Consider the following 20,299-nt stretch of genomic DNA (forward strand, 5'->3'; position numbering starts at 1 on the left):
GCCAACTTGAAGGACTCCTTTATACATAAAAAGCTACTACCACCTCCCACTTAACACTCATGTCTCAAAAGACTAATTACTTGGTCTTCCAAGCACTGGAAAGAATTAACAGATACCTTAGAACAGACCAAAAAAAAATACACAAAAAAAACCAAAAACAAAACAAAAACAAGAAACCAAACCCTAATACACACAACTTAGCACTGAAATTAAAAAAATTTATATATGACACCACTGAAAACAATTTTCAAATGGAAAGACAGCCTAATTCAAGGACAAAAGGTGTCTGTTCCACACAAAGCAAACTGAATATCAACATCTTTTCCATTTTCACAGAACAAATGCAAGATTCTCAGGAAAAGAAAAAACAAGCTCACCTCAAGAGCTGAGCCATTTCCCATCCCATTTGGAAGACCAGCTAGTTCTGTCTACAGTAAAATCCCTTCATTTTCAAAACTTGAACCAAAAGAATTAATTCAGAGCTTCTCAAGCTGATGTACAGCATTAGAAATACCCTGGGGAGTCAGATTCTACGTGTGAGCAATGAAGGCAACAACAAAGCTTACCAGCTAGATATGCCACTACAAGCAAGTCACACTTGGCATTGGTTTGCTTTCACACTCAGAAGCTTGATACTCCAACCCCTCGCAAGATACTCTGGTGAAGGTTTTAAAGAAGAACTTATTTGCCAAATAACTTCACCACTTCACTCAGTACTCCAGAAACATTTATAGCATGGAATATCAAGCTCCAAAGGCCCATCCTAAACACTGCAAGACCTTCAGTAAAACTGAGGCATTAATGCAGCCATCCATTCTGTTCCTGCAAGAAAAAGAGGCATCTAGGGGGAAAACAAACCAACAAAAATATACTTAGATGTCTGTGATTAATTCCTTTCGTACTTCTACTGGGCAATTTTGGGCTTTAAACACAGGTCAGGAAACATATCTTCATGCTCTACACAAGTGAACACAAATCCATTTCCTCATTGTTTTTAAGTCCAGCTCTATGAACTACTTGAACTAGCTGTATAGCTAAAGAACGGTATCTTTTTGAAACATCTCAGCTTCTATCTGAAAGCTTATACCTTTATTTTGCCTTACTCTGAAGCGCATGATCTAATCAGTACTCATCTACTACTACCCACTCCTGAAAAGCAGCCTCCTCTTCTGCACAAGTGCTATCTTCACATAACACAGCTCCCCAAGCCACGTGCGTCCATCATGTTTTATTATGGTCCCTCACATTCTGACAGCCTAAAACATAACAAAGCCCTTATGTTCCCCACACAGAAGGTGGGAGAATAAACATCTGAAGTGCGGCTTCAGGAGACAAACTTAGCACAGCACTGCTTTAAAATGGGGGGGGGGGGGGGGGGGGGAAAGAAGTCCTATTTCAAGCTACATTGAAACATGTAAAACCAAAGGAGACAGTATTGTGTGAAAGCCAGACCCAGACATAAGTATAAACTAATATTTGTTTCCTCTATGGTGTGTTCTCCACACATCACTGGTAGCTGAAACTGAGTGGGAAGCACACGACTTTACTGAAGGAAGGATAAAAGCATTTGCAAGAACACAGTTCTTCACAAAGAATGAAGCACAGTGTGAAGCTAAAAAACTGTCCACTGGCTCTTGAGCATTCAAAGAAAATTCTTGGTTCCATCTTCTAGTCCCACAAAGGACACCATGGCTTTTGAACTGGCATTGCTCACATTACATCACTCTGAAACACAAGCATTTCAACAATTGATCTGAGACAGATTCTAGCACCCTGAAATGTAAGCATTTGAACAACCAGTCGGACAATTCCCACTCTTATATCACAAAAGCACATTGTTATCTCTTTACAGCTGACCAAGCTGTACTGGTCATGAACCATCCCAAAGCATATAAACACTCTTTTTTGTGTGTTTTCAGAGTCACAGAGCTCAGTGTCAAAGTTGGCTTGTTTAAACTGTGTCCCAAGCAGACGCCAACACCTTATTCAGAAGAACCAGGAGGTGTATTCATTAATGAAAATATAAATCATTTTGAGAAGGAGAAAAAAAATAAAGAGTTGAAAATAGCCCTTCAATATAGTACAAAGCATTGCTCAGTTATTCCCGTCAGCACAGCTTTCCCAAGGATTTTCTCCACAGCAGTAGGCAGACAGTCCTAACAAGATTACCTCAGATACAATCAAAACATTCCTGAGACAGTAAAGACCAAAAGGAAGAGTAGGTTTCCAGCCCAAATTTTGTGACATTCTGGTTTTCTGTTAAGTGTAGCATGCCAACAGGCAAAAATCCCACCACTGTCACAGGAAAGACATTGACAACCAAAGCATCTGCCACAAAATATACTTGAATATGTAGAATATGACAGGGTACACTTGCAGAGAGAAGACTTATGTTTCACATGGATTAATATCCATGAAATCAGAAAATCCAATGCACAAAGAGGCAGATTCCACATTAGAACTTCCAAATGACCAAGCTCCCCCTTCTAACGCGAACAAAAAAAACTATAAGATATGTGAACAGTTGTTTATATTAATGATACAAGCAATATTCAGATAGCTTTTTCAAAGGCTGCTTCAAACATGTGCTTGAAAGAACACAGGGGTGAGAAATACATCCATGTTGGCAGCAGGAAAGTAGTAGATAATGGCAGCACAGTACCTATGAACTTAACGTCTTAGAGATTCTGTCCCAAGCTTTAGCACTGATACTGGGAGAGGAGTATTATTGCTTAAGTCTTATTATTGCTTAAGTCTTATTATCTATCTTGTGATAGACATGTTATGTATCACAAGAAATCAGCTACAGAACAATCAACAAAGGTCAGGTCAATGTCTTCACAAGTCATCACATCCGAAGGGATGTTTTTTTGTAGTCTGGACTTTATTTATTCCATCTCAGAAATTGTAGAAGTGGGTCACTAAAACATATAAATGCAACAAAACCCTCTCCAACTAAGTCAGAAGTGCTTTCACAAGCAAACACCCCTAATGGTACACAGTGTTCCAAGTAAATGCACTGGTATTTATCGACCTTCATTAGGAACTACATCCCCCTACACGTATCACTTTCATCACTCCATCATATCAGTACCTGGCTTAGGTCACCATTAAGATACTAAACATGTTATTCTCTGTTACTTGTCATATTAATTTCTTTTTCTAAATATAAAAATTTTGTTATACCACAAAGGCATGACCTCTACTTCACAGTTCTTTGCATCAGTCACCACCTGGTGCATTCTGCAAGGTGTTTTAGTTCTATGACAATGGAGGGGGAAGCCTTAAACCTCCCATTTGGTGAATCTGTCTGGAGAGAGAAGACGGAACTCCTTACTTTTGATCCTCAGTGATCATGAGAAAAAAAAAAAAAAAAAAAATCAAAAAAAAAAAATCAAGTAAATCCAAAAGCAAATCTCAGGAAAAATTTCAAGTTATCTGCTACTCCTATTTTCATATAGTATATTGTTTACTTTTTCTTCACTTCTTACAGCAATCACATCTCTGCAGCTGCCAGCCTGACTAAATCTCCAGCATCCTCCAGTGAAGTGCTTTAGTGAATTTAAAATTAAAAATATTAAAATCTACTTTATTCCTTTATTTTTTATTATTGGGGATAAGGGTGCACAGGGATGCTGGGCTTTAACCTGATCAATCTACTGGGGTTAACACATACTTCTATTATAATTTCTTTTTATTCCCTTATCCTTATTAATTCTGTGTCTCTTTAAGGGAATTTCAGCCTTCTCTGCCAAAACCTGCCATGAAGCATTCACGGAGTTTCACAATTACCAGATGATCCCTGTTGTCCACCCTTACTATCATGCCACCCTTGTTTCAGCTCCATTACCTCCCACAGATAAGGAAACTTCCATAGCAAATCCACATTTTTCTGCTGTAGCAACTTTTTTTGATTGTTCAAGATTATTTCTCACTCAAAACCAAAGCTTTCTCCCAAGACAGATCTTGCCTTTCTGCCCAGCACACTCTACACTTGGCCTGGGCAGCTGCAAGGCATGCAAAACCCTTCTGCCTCATTCAGTACTTGTCATTCATTTAGTGTTAGTCATTTTAGTAAGCATGTAAGTCTGGAGAGGTTGAAATTCTCATCCTTATGAGGCCTTAACAAAGTATTCTTGAGACCTAGGTTGTCCACAGCTCCAAGGAAACTAGTATCTTTCACAGGTGCTGTACTTAACTACCTTTAGAAGTGCCAAGATAAAACACATCCCGAGTTTTCTTTTACATCAGTTTCAAAGACTGCATAAAACTTATAAGGTTTAAAGACTGACCACTAACAGCAGACTCAGATATTTATGACCTGTCTGATGGAATAATGCTGCCCCATTCCCTCCTTAAAAGCATCCTCAGATCTGTTCTCCCTTAACAGAAATACTGTGCTAGCTAAGTACACCTTGAAGCTCACATGAACTATCAGGTTCAGGTGGGGTCAGGGAACATGATGACTCCACATACAGAAAGCCATTTCCAAATAGGTGTCATCTCCTCTCAAAAATAGTTTGGGGATTTCAGATTCACTCTGCATTACTATTACATAGGAGATTCAAAGGTCAGTCAGTCAAGAGTTGTAAGTTCATAGCCTTAAATTCTACTAGCAGCTTCTTATTCTTAACACCATCCACCTCTAACCAGAAGGTAGATGCACAACATATAACTATTTCTGAAATAAGTCTTCATCTATGCCTAAATGAAACTGGCACCTAAACAGTTTTATAGCCTAGCAAGTAAGAGGCATTCCAGCACAGAGGAATCTCATCAGCCAAGAGCCATCCTGCCCAGTAAGTGCTTACATCAGTCCCGTTATTCTGGATTTCAATTCCATAAGGCCAATCTATGCATGGAGGGGGGGGGGGGGGGGGGGGGATAAAATAAAACAAAACAAAGCCACCACACCATACCCCAAAACCAAACCACACCTTTACCCATCCATAGCACTGCCCTGAAGATGAACTAAACAGGAACATCATTTAAAAGCCACCGTGTCAGGATATACTCCTGCAGTTCTGCCTCCGTATCTGTCCATGCTACTTCCTCTCCTATCAGAGGAGCTCCCCCATGTTACTGTGGAGGAGCTGCCCAATGCAAATTCAATGCAACTTCCACAAAGGTGTAGATGCGATACAAAACTGCATAACATTACCTCAGCATTTTTAGAGGATTTTTCAACGGAAGTCAAAGATTACTGGCACACATTTTTGTCTAAGGGGAGCTTTCTGTAAGAGAACTTCTTTAAAGTTCTCACTTTAAGTAGTCCGTTTTCACTGGGCAATACTTTGTTTCAAGCCTTTAATCCAAGAACTTTGAATGACTAAAGAGATCCGGTTTGGGGCTAAACACAAGAAAGATGGGCAACACGGGACAGAAAGGATCCTTCTTCAAACAAATTTATATACATATTCCTCTCTCATTCCACATGTGACATATCAGCAAGAGGAAAGCCAGGTATAATGTATGTAGACTGTGAATAGCCTCTAAACTGAGTAATGATCTCACATGTAGGAGTCACATACAGTCCAAAAAACACTCGTACTAACACATCTCAAATTCCAAGATCTGTACTAATCCAAGATATGTTCACTTTATTATGTGACGATATAAGCACAAGATCAAAACCATCCTCATTTAACGTATGTTCTATTCATGCACTCTATTTGACGCTCCTGCTTTGAGAGGAGCTGGTTTTTAGTTTTACCCAGTTAATAATGGTATATAAGCTCCCTAACAGAGATGCCTTCTCTTATAGCTGCTGTAACGCAATATATTTTTAGCAATTTTGGCCATGCACTCTCAAAACAACCAACACGTACACCTGTGCAAACCCTTGCCCTCTCCACTGATATTTCAATCAAATCAGAGCCTAAAGGACTTATTTTACTATGACAAAATTTAGTAAATGCATTGGAAGTTCAAAAAAAAAAAAAGAAAGCCAAAAAGTAATTTAATACATCCCAGGCTGTGGGCAGAATATTTGTTACAAAAATCAACTGCACAAAGTATTTGTATTAACAACTTTTCCAGGGTTGGAAAGACAGCATGCTCTGCAGTGCCCAACTCTGGATTACAATGAAAGGCACTGCCAAAGACTTGATGCCTTTCTCAAAAAGCATTCATTTAAGATGTAAAAGAATAGGGGCTTTGGATTCAGTGGACTACTGCTAACCTTACCCTCAAGTCTAACTCACTGAAGGCAATGCTTACCAAGTGGTACCACTTCACACACTTCTTCAAAACCAGTAATGCTGATGGAAGTTACTGGAGGCAAAGACATCTGCAACCTAACCATGGTTTTGGCCAGACACCTACCTAACTGAGCAATGCTAGTACAGAGCAGCACACACTGCCCCAAAAAACAGGAGGGATTAGCATCTGTATCAACTTTCACAACAAGCACAGCACTTAGCAGAGCTATTCCACCAATGCTCAGCTATACATGCAAGAGTTGAACAAGGCAGTGTCCCGAGTTGATGCAACACTTCAGTTCCAGACTCAAAAGAAAGGCCAATGGAATAAAAGACCCACACAGTTCTCTTCCCCCTTGTCCCTCTACCCACTGTACCCTTCTGGCCAGTGACCTGCTGTAGCGGTAACTGGTGAAACACCACCAGCCTAAAGGCACACCTAGGAAGAACTTGGAGGAAGAGATTCCCCCTCTTAGCAGAGGTAAGCTGTTAGATCTAGTAATCACACTAGGTCATCCCAAATATGTCTGCAGAACCCAACTTCAGCACACACACTAGTGCGTTTCCAAGAATCCACCTCAACCAGGAGCCATGAGCACACCTTCTTAGCTGGGAGCCATGAGCACATGTGGAGTGATTTTACATAGAAGCATCAAAATTCCCCCCTGCTCCCTCCCAGGCTTCACAAAAGTCCTTTTGCCAAGTTTGGCACATACAGTTTGGCACTATATTTATCACTGAGAAGTTCCTTTATCAAGCTGATGCTTCACCAAAATCCCAGCATGCTGTTATGCCAACTTTCATTTCTATTAGCAATGGAGATGGACAGAAGGCATATGTTCATCTATCTATCAGACTGCTACATTGAGAGCTCTCTCTCTTTAAACTAGCCTGGATATTTGTGTTACAACTGCCACACTGATCACAACTGTACTTTGTGACTACTTCATGCTTGTCAGTATGCAAAGTGACTCTTTTCCTGCACTGCACTAAACAATGATACTCCAAAGCATGTTAACATTTTTAGATAGCACTTCTTATTTCTCTTTCTCCCCATCCCTAACACACTCTCAAGAACCTTAACAAATAGTAGAGGCAGAAAACCATCAGTGCTGATTTTACCTCAAGAAGCTTTCGAGTTTTCAAGCTGCACACAAAAATATTTCTCTGAAATCTATCTTTCCAGGCCAGTGCCAGGCATGTTCCATTGGAAGATCCAAAGGAAGCATTAGTACCTTGCTCTAACACAAGAATTCTCATATCTGTACCATTCTTAACAGTTCAAATCCTCAAAGACAATGCAAGTGTTACTCTGACAGGCATCTAAATGAATGGTTCCACCAAAAACCCTGCCCAAGTTCCCAGCTCTCTGCTGCTTCAGCACAAGCACTCCTGACACAGACAGGATCAAGGAACCCATCAACTGTAAACACCCTTCTTCTGTTGCTGAGGTTTTTCAGCAAGGTCATTTCCCAAATGGCTGGAAGGAGCACTGAATGCCTCTCTTTTTGTTCTTTCTTGGCAGCAGCAGCATGCTCACTGCAACCTTCCTACGAGCCCAACTCCTCTGATTGCAATGGGATCGGCTCCCACACCAGGCAGGCTGAACACCACCAAGCACTTGAGGAAAAAAAGCTAAGCCACATCATGTCTTTACACACCGAATTTCATTAAAGCATTGTTCACCATTCTGTGGAGGAGAACGATTCACACCTGCAGAAGAGCATAAAAAGGAAAATTCAGCTGGCAAACCATTTCAGGACAAGGCTAAACAAAAGGAAAGAAATACCTAAAATTTTGAAATGGTAAAGCTCCAGGACAGGAAAACATGTGAGTCACCAGATACCTGCCAGACAGAGATGTACTGGGGACCTCCAGCTTCTCCTTAAAGAAAAGGTTTAGTTCTATTCTGGTGTGTGGGAAGAACTGGGAGTATGACAGGGACCTTCCTCCTCCCATCTCTGAATCACTCCCTGCCCTAGAGAGAGCTTTCAGATGTACCTTTCTGCTGAAGCAACAATCCACAAAACAGCTCCTGTGAAAAGGGACAGATGTCCAGGCTCAGAAACAATCCTTCCTGCTTTATTTGAGCAAGGCAAAATAAATGTGAGCTCAAAAACAAGGTAGCCTCTGCAGAAAGCAGTCATATTATGGTGTGAAAGATGCCTTTAATTTTACCCTAAGAAAGAAAAAAAAAAAAACAAACAAAAAACCAGACACTAAACTTTCTGACTGTCCCAAATACAACTTGAGGGGAATGGAGGTCAAAACCCCAAAGTGATACTCTAAATAGTGACATTTCATCAGACTTAATACTCCAAACTTCTTTCTAGCATCTGGACAGCTGAACATTACCCAATCCTGATGCTTAACACCACAAAAACCTAAGATACTGGGGGGATGAAAAAAAAAAAAAAAAAAAAAAAATCACAGTTTATTTCAGCTCATTTCCTAGGATACACCATTATCCTCCAAAGACTTGAGGATTCAGCTAAACTACAGCAGAGGAAAGACACCTGCACACCAAACACCAGTAATCCGAGTTTGTCAAAAACTGCTTTGGGTAATGAAAACAAAATCATCCTAATTACAACATTCAGCCTAAAAGAAAATACTGCAAGCACAAAGAAAGATGTATTAAAGATACTCTTGGTTTTATGGCTGATTTTTAGCCTGGTATACAACTATTACCTAATGGGAAAAGAAGGTGACATAACAGGTTAGTAATAAACTCCACACAGCTTTAGCTCTTCAGATAGTTGCCAGTTTAGGATTGCATATGGGGGGAAAATGTGGCTGAAAACATCTGGAATACTGAGATCACCTGAGTACCAGTTAACACAAAGCACTAACTACTTAGTGAACACAGAGAGGAAATACTGCTCTGCACTGGTCAACCATGGGAGGGTTTTTTCCAACACTCCTGTTGACACAGCACAGGACATTTATACGCACTGGTAAGGCTAACCGCACGTCAAGGAAGACTTCTTTCTTTAAGCAGATGTGTTAAATGACCTTACCCAAACAATTTACCTTCCCCACTCACAGTTACTGATGTGACAAAGAAGTCCCATGTAGTACAGAAGCTCTACAGATACAGCACATATTCAACTTCTTATTTCAACTTAGTCACCTAAAATGCCATACCATCAAGAAACCAAAAGCACATCATTGCAGGGGGAAGGAGGGGAAAAAAAAAAAGCTGAACTGCCAAGGCAGCCAGAGACTCTGCTCAAATTGCCTAAAGCATTAATACCAAATGTGTATTATTTAAGTTAGAAGGGCTTGTTTGTTCAATACCAGAAACCAAGCTTTGTTATCCTGGATCTGCAGCATTGATTCTCCAGTTCCTAAACCCAATTTCCCAATCAGCTATACCCTAAATAAGCAGAAATAGTTCCGGTTTTAAAACACAGCTAGAGGAAAAAGCCAAACATACATAACCCCATTTGCCTTCAGAGCCAGTGGATGAGGAAATTCTCTCAGCTATATCTCTTCCAAAGACATCATTCTCTTTAAAGAACTAAAGTACTAGCTTAAAATATGAGGCATTTGGCTCCAGCCTGCTCACAGGAATGATGTTTATAAGGACATTTCCGGAAGGAATAGCTGAGGAAGTAAACAAATTCACATGGTGCTACCAATACCTAGCTCCACCTTCTGCAAGAGGTCATTTTATGCAGGGGGCTTATTTTAAACCCAGATATTCACTAATAACTTCAATGGAATAGAGCAGACAGAAAAAAAAACAAACAAACTTTAAGGTCTTTTAAAAATTATGCACTGTTTGACCAGACACCACTGATGAGCTCTGCATCCCTAGATCTTTGCCATACACATAAAAGACACTGGTTTATCTTTGCTTACCACCTCAGCCAGTTAACAGAACGCTCAGCCTCCTACCCAGCCCATGAATTCTGGTAACACAGTATCTGGGGGCATACGCTAGTCATTATCTACAGGATAATGCCAGAAGCAATTAAAAGGTTGTTAGCAGGAAATGGCAAAGCCACTCAAATCGTTATCGAAGTTTTCCAAGCTGATTTTGCTGAAACCCAGACTTGGGAACAATAAGGAAGGGCTGTTAAACATTTTCAGCTACTGCTTCCTGGGGTCAGCTACAGCCAACTCCATTGCTGTGAAACCTGGCTGAGGGCCGCAAACACAGCCACAAAGATGCTGTGAGGGGCTGAAACACCTCCGCTATGGAGACAGGCTGAGAGAGCTGGGCTGGTTCAGCCTGGAGACGGTTCTGAGGAGAACTGAGAGCAGCTTCCAGTGCCTAAAGGGGCTACAAGAAACCTGGAGAAGGGCTTTGGACAAGGCCCTGTAGGGACAGGACAAGGGGGAATGGCTTTAACCTGACAGAGGGGAGATTGAGATGAGAGGTTAGGAAGTTCTTACCTGTGAGGGTGGCGAGACCCTGGCACAGCTTGCCCAGAGAAGCTGCGGCTGCCTCATCCCTGGCAGTGTTCAAGGGCAGGTTGGACAGGGCTTGCAGTAACGTGCTCTAGTGAAAGGTGTCCCTGCCTGTGGTAGAGAGCTAGGGTGGATGAACTTTAAGGTCCCTTCCAACCCAAACCAGTCTGTGATTCTATGATTCACCCAAGAGTCCTGTTCCTTCAGGGATTTTTGAGAACATACTTTACATCCTTCCAGGCAATTTCAAGTTCTACTCCTCTTCAAAAGCAATTACTGGATGCTCTTGCCAGTTCTATTACATCATACTTATCATATCCCTCATGAAAAATAAAACCAAGATTCCACCCACAGCACCAATCCAATTAAAATATTTTCTCCAATAGTGGGCTTTGTGTTGGGAGCACGTAACATACAGGTGAGAACTGGCATTTCTCAAGTATCATGACATGATTCTTCCTAGAGATGGAGAAGTAGTCTGTGCCATGGACTCTACTGTGGCTCACCTGTTTTTTTAGCCACATCAGTTCAACTGAGGAATCACAGAATGGTTTGGGTTAGAAGAGACATCATTACGTTAAGGATCATCTAGCTCCAACCCCCTGCCACGGGCAGGATGCAAGGTAACTTGCTAGACCAAGTTACATGTTATAGTAACTAGACTGATAAGGAAAATGCCCAAACCACCTTAGGTCTTAAAAAAAAAGTAAAAGCCCCAAACTTGTTTATTTTATTTTTTTTAAAAAGGGATCTCACTATTATTTTGCTCTTTTGAAGGCAAGAAACAAAATGGTGGAGGCAAAAAAACTGCCCAAGTAGGGAGAAAGAAAACATAAACAGCATACTTACATAAACAGCATACCTACAGCATGAACAACCTGGCAGTATAAAAGACTGAAGTGTCCATCGGGGTAGCACATGCTACGAGGACAGAGCTGAACTATTTGCATGTTCAGTCATGTATTTGAGGACACAAGGAGATGAAAGTAATAGCACGCAGAACATACTGTAACATGGTCAAGAGAAACATACTGGCTCTTCAGCAGCCCTACAGAATCCACAGGCTTTAGTCCTGAATTCTAATTAAAACAGTTGGGATTAAAAGAAGTAATTTGTAAAATAAATTCTGTGTTTCAAATGAACGCTTAAGCTGTTAAAGCCTTCCACAATTTAAGTATTACAACCATGTGTCTGTGATGCTCTTGAAATCATAGCAGTAAGCCCAAGTTTGTGGATTAACACCTTACATGTGAAGCTGAAGAAGTTAAAAGTAGTTTATTCTGCATTAAGAAATTCTAGAGAGTTGGTTGTTGCTTTATTTATTTCTTACTAGTCAGTTTCATTACTATTTCAATTGCAGCCGAGAAAATAAAAGCTTTTATTTACAGCAGCTAGGAGGACAAAGTAAAAAACAAGAACACTTAAGAAACAGAACATCTCAAAACCATCCTTTACACAGGGTAGCACTTTCAGGTATAGTTAATGTAATGAATATTATGCAGATCTAATCATCATGAGACTTTTTGCTCAAGGAGAAAATTGAACTTAGGACCTCTTAAGATGGATACTGTATTAGGAAAAGCAATTATAAACTTTACTGCCAGCAGCAAACATTCCACAGGTTCAAAGACTTGATATAAGCTTGTAAGCAGTTTTTATAATACAATTAAATCTTTCTGTGCTTAACAAGAGAAGCCCTAATGCACTCCTGACATCAGATGTTTAAGTAGCAACTTGCTCGGTTTTTTGTACTATTTCACTATTTATTCAAGACTAATGTTGAACAAAATAAGAACACTTCCAAGAAAACTGCATATTTGTATTTATCTGAGCCTGTTGAAAGGAACTGCTAAACCATGTTTTCAAACAAAAAAAAGGGAAACATTAGTTTCCAAACCCTAACAACATCCTCAAGCTTCCCATTTTATGTCAGCTTTCATTTGTCTCATCTGCAGAGATGTCCCTTCACCTTACCCTTCAACATCTAACATGTCAACTGACTAAATTTTCCCAGGGTGTCCCTGCACCTATCGAGCTTTTGCCTGAACACTCCCTGTGAGCTATCACCTGATGGAAGGGGCACTTAAACAGGCACAAAGTCCTATTTAACAACTGTACAGCTCCTTGAGCAGTTTAAGAGGCTGCTTCTATGAAAACTGAACGTGATCCTTCATAAACTGAGGCCACAATTCAGCCAGGAAGCATGCAAGTAGACCTTCCCAGTATCTAACTTCTACTTTAAGATCCCTCTTCCTGCAAACTGAAAAGATTCACCCTTATTTTTAATCAATTGGTGGTTAGGGAAAAGGCAATTTCCCATTTACAGACAATACCAGACCACACTACCTAGAACCCAGCGATTTGCTGGAATTCCCAAAAGCAACCTTGGAGGTTGCCATGAACACTGTAGTAGGAGCTCATTAAGCTGTTGGTATGAAATTTCAATTCAACTTCACTCAGCGCCTATGCCTCCACACTGACATCTAAGGTGAAAATGTCTGATTGCAACTTTTTATTCCATTCTATCAGCTCAGCAACAACTGAGCCAAACAATGTCATTCCACTCATGGGGGGTTTGTCATTTAGCACCTGCCAGGTTTCCCATTATAACTCCTTGGACTTGTTGCTACTGTCCTTCTGATTTTTAGAAGCTGTCTCATTAGTAGTCAAATCAAGAAGTACTACGCTTCAGAGACTAGAGAAGTCTTAATGTATTCAGCATGGGAAAGGCAAAAAACTTAAGACAAACTGTCTTAAGTTTATAGAGATAATGAACTGAAGGGCTTGTAGGGAACACCGTCTTTTGCAGTGTTTCCACAACAGTTTCCATTACAGCAAAACCATAAACTTGGATTTCTTTGTTTTTTCATTTTAAGTGCCTTCCAGACTGCCCGTGGTCAGATGACCACAATCTAACTGCTGAAAGCCACACAAGCTATTCTCTTCTCAACTAAGTCTGAACTACAGAAAATTTTAATCCCAAACAAAAATACCTCAGTAATTTTTTATTTTTTTTAATTTAAAGCTTCTAAAAAGCCAAAATTAAACATCAGATTGCTTTCAGACAAGTAAAACTCCCTGTCCCTCAAAACACATTTCCTCCCCACGAGCTGCTGGGAACGACTTTGATGTTAGATCCTCTGCTCCATTAATCAGGCCTTCCTCTTGTTTGCATTCCCAAAAACTGCGATTTCAGCTGTGCCTACCCTTCAAACTGTATTATCTCATCCTGGAGTCATGGGGAGAAAGACTGCAACAGTCTTTTGCAAGCAACCTGAATATCATGAAAAGGAATTGCTATAGCAAGTATGTGACAAAATGTACACTATCCTGAACTTACTGAACTAAGTACTATTATTTTTTTTATCATTTACCTACCCCTGCTTAGTATTTAATCCCAAACCACCCAGACTGGGAAAGCCTTCACTTACTATGAAAGCCATCAGGGAAGCTTCCAAATGTAAAACTGCCTTCCTAACCACTGGTACCTACAGTATGTGTCATTCTGGCAGAGAACAGTGAAGCATTCTTCTGCTGCTTGTAGTAGTTAAATGTCCATTTGCCTTTTTTTATCTCTCTGCAGGTCTTCTCATGAAGGTGTGTGTTGCCATCACACACAACTCACCTCAATGCTTTAACTATCAACCCATACACCTGCAGTCATTAAAAGGCCTTCATCCCTTTACCACATGCTCAAGAGAGTAAAAGAGTTTTTCAGGTACCTACAGGACTGCTAGACAGCACAGCTCAGCACATGACCATAGCTGTCTATCTTAACTTTTAAACCCTCAAAACTTATATCTACACAAAGATATCCACTTTCCTAAAAATTAACACTAAAGATACAAAATGCCAAGGATAAATACTTGTTAATTGCACACTGTGCGCACTTTACCTCAAAGAAGTTAGATAAAATGCTTCCTGTATCAACTCCTGCAGAAATAAAATGCAGGACGGTCCTTAACCATCCAAAAATCTATCACCATCTCAGCCCAGCCATGCCTTAAACCTATCAGACTCTTCCTTCCCCTTCTTCCTACTCATTTTAATTTCTAACACAAAAGTAGATATATCAGTTAAAAGCCAAACTACTTATAAGTAAAGTTCAGAACAACAGCTTACAAACCTGAGGAGGAGTTTTTTGAGGAAAAAAAAAAGCCAACGACAAACAACCCAAAATAAAGAAAAAAACCCAAGTGCACATTCAGCTTTGAAGGTTACAGAATTAAAGCTCCCATGCAAAGCAGCTCTGTGTGACTATACATCAGCTTCTAGTTTTGCTTTGCCTTTTCCAGCAATACCTACCTGAAAAAGCTAATGTTAAACGAAAACAAGGTAATAATGCTTCCTTGTACGTGGTTCAACACTGCATGGGAATGGTGGGTGCTATCAGGTTTGAAGCGTGAGCAGGACGAGAGTAAAGCACCCAGAGCTCTTCAGCAGCCTTCACTTCAGCTGCACATCCAGCTTCTTTGCCTCAGGATGACCTATTCCCAAACCCAGGAGCACAAACGTGTCTACCAACGTGCCCAGAGCTCCAGCCTCTCTCCAAAACCAAGCTCCGGACATACCAGTACCATTTCCACCATTACACTCTCCTGCTCCGATACAAATCGTGGCAACCGCACACGGAGACACCACACAAGGAGTCGAGGGGCACTTGCAACGAACGCTTCGGGCGCCTTTCCCTACAGCAGCGCCCCACATACGCAAAACCACAGAGCAAGCTGGAAACCGGGTGAGGCTCCAGAAGGTCCCCCGGTCCCCCCATCCCGGGCACACCGGCGGGTGGGAGAGAAAAGGGAGAGAGAAGGGAGGGAAAGAAGGCGGTCAGAGCGCAGGTTCCCCCATCCCCCCCCCCCGCGCAGGTCCCTGGTCCCGCCCCGCCACGAGGCCGCTCCGGTGCTGCCCCCTTCCTGCCTCCAACGCAGGCCCCCGCGGAGACCCGGGAGGCTGGAGCATACAGCAATGATAGACTGGGAGCGATAGGGAAACCCCCGGGCCCACCCCGCCACCGGGACCCCCATCCCGGTCATTGCCCCCTTCACCGGCCCCACAGACCCCCTCACCCATTTTCCCCCCCTCCGGGGCCCCGTCTCGCCCGTCCCCGTGGTACCTCAGAGACCTCCTCTTCTTCCTCTTCCTCGTCGTCTTCCTCGTCTTCCTCCTCCTCACTACCGTTGTTGCTGCTCTCGCTGCCGCCGCCGCCGCTCTCGCTGCTGCTGGCTGCCAGGCCCGCTCGGCCGCTCCGCTTCGCCTTCGGCGGCACCTTCTTCTTCAGCAGCAGGTCGCACACCCGCACCAGCCCCATCGGCGCAGCCGCCGCCGCCGCCCCGGCCGAGCACGACGGCGAGGTACCGGCGCCGCCGTTCAACCCCTCCGGGGGACCGGGCCCCGCCGTAGCGCTCCCGGCCTCACCACCGTCACCACCTCCTTCGGTCGCCGCCACCACAACCGCTGCCGAGCCGGCCGCCTTCTCCATAGCCGCCGATCCGCTTCGCTCAGCGCCCGGTAAGGAAGGGAGAGGAGAAGAAGGAGGAGGCTCCCGGAGCCGCTGCCGCTGTCTCGGTCACCTCTAGGGCCGGCGCCGCGCCACCTCTCGCGATACTTGTCGTTGCCGTTGTTGCCGCCGCTGCCGCCTTCAGCAGCGGCGGCGGGCACGGCACCGCTCCCGCCGCAAAAGCGGCCACCGCCGCCACGCCCGGTCTGATCTAGGGCCCCACCGTCCCTCGCCGCACCCGCTCCACCGCGGCGACCTCTTCTGTGCGTGCCTCAATCACCACGCCGGAAGCGCCCTTAACGTCATCACCCGCCGCTGCGCGCCCACTTCCCTCCTCAGATGACCTGGCTCCGCCCCGCGGCTGAGGTCGCCGCGGTCCTCAGCGGCGTGGTTGTTCCTGTGTCGCACTCCTCCTAGTTAGAACGTGGTTTGATGAGACCAGGGTTAGCCTTGAGTCTCTTCGTCAGGCTAAAAATACCGGGATAACGGTAAGGCTGGTCCTTGTCAGGTTGTGGGGCAGCTCTACCTGCCCTGTCTACAAGTATGCTTGGCTCTGAAAGAGTGCTAGTCACAAGTGATGTTCTCCTCAGACAGTGCACAGCACACTCGGAGCCACCTCCTCAGCCCTCTTTTAAAAGGAAGTTGGTGGAGTTTTATTTAAAAAGTAGGAAATGCCAGGATGCCCATGTCACTTTGGCCATGAGCTCTGTGTCAGTTGATCCCTTTTTCTACCTCAGGCCAGTCTGGCCAGGACTTTAATCTGTAGAAAACTGCTGCCTCCACTGATGTGGGTCGGGTCCTACAGTAGCAGAAGTTGTGGCAGTTAACTACAGGCAATCAATGCGTGCTCACTGAAGGATCTGTCTTAGGGTTCTTTTCCCCTTAAACGGGATGGAAATCAAGGAAAAGGTTTTTAACCACAGAAACACATGATTGTAAGGAGTGTTAATGGCTCCGATGCACTGAAACGCTACAGATGTATTAGTGTTTCAAGCCAATAGTGTCCATTGCAGTTATATTTTGCAGAAATGCAAAGAGCTGCTTGTTACTTGATTACTTTATTCCTAAGTGGTGCCCTTATGCTTATTTTGGTAGCATTGGAAAGCATGAGCCATGTCTGCAGCTCCTCTGAAACGAAACACTGCTTTTAAAAACAAATCTCAAAGCACCAACACTCATCAGGAAAGCAAGTCTGCATGGTTTTTCCCCAAATCTTTATGTTCCTTACAGTCCACCTAAACCTACATCTTTTTACAGATGTCTAAGTCCTTAATAAAAGGACTGTGTTAGTCGTGACAGCACTGCTAATAAATTACTGTATTTCTAAGTCATCCAGCTACAACTGTAGTTCTTAACCTCTAATCTTCAGGTGCGAGGTCTAAGCTGAACAATACCTTTATAAACACCTCCATAGATGACACTTTGATATGATCCAAGGAATAAACTGGATGTTCCAGCTACCTACCACTTCCTGGTATGACTGTAAAAAATGATGAAAGATTGGCAAGAATAATCCCTTTGTCCTCCTGTGCTGAATGCATTGGTTTTTACCGATTTACGTAGAGATACGAGCACAAATGATTTATTTGTGCAATCCCAGGAAGCAGAAAACGGAGTTGTCAGTGAATACAGGTAACCTCAGCCTTACCACCTGAGATTCATGGTGCACATGTGAAAAGATGTCACTTTTTTCAAGCAATAAGCGTGGAAAAAGTGGCCTGGTCTTCATCATTTGACCCAAGAGGTGCCTGACTTCTGTGAACATGTCCTGGGTTCAGCTCAAACCACAACAGAACAAAACACATCTTAGATTCCTGTGGCTGTACAAGCAGCCCAGCAGAGGAATAGCCCATCCAAATGCCCCTAATTCCCCTGCTGGGGTTCAGGAAGGGTGGTGGCAGGGTTGGATTTTACCCTTTGAGCTATTAGCAAGGAGTTGCCCTCCCTTTCTGGTGCAGCACCAGGCTGGAAAATGTCAGCAAAGGGCTGATCCAGCACTGAGCTGATTGAGGTCAAGCAGGGCTGCAGTGACGATCATTCCCATTTAATACTGTGTTTTAATACTCGGCTGCAACATTTGCTTGTTACTTCAGGTATCCATATAAGTTGCTAGGCTTGGGAATGATATTTTGAGCCACCCAGTCCAGTTTGAATGAAAGCAACTGTGTTACGTTATCACTGCATTGTCTTTTCAGCCTTGAATCCGGTGGAGTAGTTACAAAAAGCTTCTGTTGGCATGGGCAGCATGGCCTATCTGAGGGTGTTTGTTCAGTTTATTTTATGATGGTGACCTCTGTTCTGATCAAAGAGTGGCTCCTCCTAATCTTGCAGCATAAAGCAAGTAGATTCCCTCTGGTTTTATGACATAGAGTTTATACCTGCTCTCCCTACCACCATGGCCACTTGGATCCTTTTGTGAGTGCAACAGCAATCAAAGCACTTGCGGCCTTTAGAGAAGCTTAGTATTAGATTCAAGCTTTGGCCTTGTCATGGCAAAAGCTACCAGCAGAAGTCAGCTTTCAATCCTGGGATGGTCTGAACAACTTGGGAAGGTATGAAACCTCTCCAGGTTGCGTAAGAGCACTTTGTATTTACAGATATATAGAATCATAGAACAGTTAGGGTTGGAAAGGACCTTAAGATCATCCAGTTCCAACCTCCCTGCCATAGGCAGGGACAATACACACTAAACCATGTCACCCAAGACTCCATCCAACCTGGCCGTGAAACGCTGCCAGGAATGGAGCATTCACAGCATCCTTGGGCAACATGTTCCAGTACCTCACCGCCCTCTCAGTAAAGAAATTCTTCCTTATATCTAACCTGAATGTCCCCTGTTTCAGTTTAAACCCATTACCCATTGTTGTGTTGCTGCAGTCCCTAATGAAAAGTCCCTCTCCAGCATCCTTGTAGGCCCTCTTCAGATACTGGAAGGCTGCTATGAGGTCTCCATGCAGCTTCTCTTCTCCAGGCTGAACAGCCTTGGCTTTCTCAGTCTATCTTCATATGGGAGGTGCTCCAGCCCCTGTTCATCCCTGTGGCCTCCTCTGGTCTTGCTCTAACAGCTCCATGTCCTTCTTATGTTGAGGACACCAGAACTGTACACAATGATCCAAGCGGGGTCTCAAGACAGCAGAGTGGAGAGACAGGATCACCTCCCTCGACCTGCTGGTCACTCTTCTTTTGATGCAGCCCAGGATACAGTTGGCTTTCTGGGCTGCAAGTGCACACTGCTGGCTAATGTTAATTTTCTCATCATATATTTTGCAGGCACCCTGATAATCGTCAAGATATGCTAATAATGGAAGAGTAAATAATCAAGATTTTTTTTAATGTATCCTGATTTCCCTATGGGTGTGTGACCCAAAGCTGGCTGTGCTGCTCATAGGGCTCTTAGGGAATGGACTGCATAGCAATGGGAAGGAAGCATAGGCCCTCATCAGGGGAGCAGTAACTAACAAGTACATTTCCTTTTGTGACTTTGTGAGGTTGATTAACTTGGAACACTTGGGTTTGTTGCTAACATAAAACTGCACGAAATCTTGAGAAAGATGGTATTCCTTCCTTATCCCTTTGATCTGTGACTTCTGCTTCAGTATTTATCCAGTTCCTTTTGGGTTATTGATCACCAAACACATAGGATTGAATAGCAGGAAAAACAGGTTTGAATTCAGTGAATGCTCTCAGGAATTGTCTGATAGACAATAGATTCTGTAAAAAGTCCTATAGGACAGTTGATGTGTTTAAAACCTACACTGTGCTGTAATTATCTGCACAGATCTGCTTTCAGTTTCATAACTGCTGGAAGCAGTATCATCATCGAAGTCAGAAAGCAAGGATCTTGATTTTGTTTGCTATTGTACCTGGTACAGGAGCTGAAAAAAGTTCTTCATGCTTTGAGCTTCATTAACCCTTCCAACACACATGTATGCAAGGTGCGTATTCTCACACCCCATTAATTGGACTTTCACCTCGACCTCCTCTTCTGCCCTGATTTTACCCTCTCCCTCCCAGGCCATACACATGTTAGCTAGTTCAGCCCACCTGTGCTCTGTGCCATGCCATCAAGAAGTCCTAAACACACTCTGGTCACACTCAGCTCTTCTTTCTTAGGTATTTTTTCAGTCTAGGAGCTGCTGAGCAATGTTCAGAACTTCTGAAATGATCAGTTGAGAGTTGG

General features: G+C 43.1%; 1 protein-coding gene across 4 annotated transcripts in view; it reads right to left on the reverse strand.

Moving 5' to 3' along the window:
* ANKRD17 (ankyrin repeat domain 17) overlaps positions 1 to 16,312 on the reverse strand; it is an 87,750-nt gene extending 71,438 nt beyond the window's left edge. For all 4 annotated transcript variants that reach the window (XM_061463274.1, XM_061463264.1, XM_061463246.1 and 1 more), the window contains exon 1: positions 15,736 to 16,312. In XM_061463274.1, coding sequence (XP_061319258.1) covers positions 15,736 to 16,101 — 366 coding nt within the window. In that variant the 5' untranslated portion in view covers positions 16,102 to 16,312. The remainder of the gene's footprint in view (positions 1 to 15,735) is intronic.
* Positions 16,313 to 20,299: the final 3,987 nt, after the last annotated feature.

Source organism: Pezoporus flaviventris, unplaced genomic scaffold (assembly GCF_033815535.1).
Source record: "Pezoporus flaviventris isolate CSIRO_AGI_PZ_B2104156 unplaced genomic scaffold, CSIRO_AGI_Pfla_v1 ptg000002l, whole genome shotgun sequence".
NCBI lineage: Eukaryota > Metazoa > Chordata > Aves > Psittaciformes > Psittacidae > Pezoporus > Pezoporus flaviventris.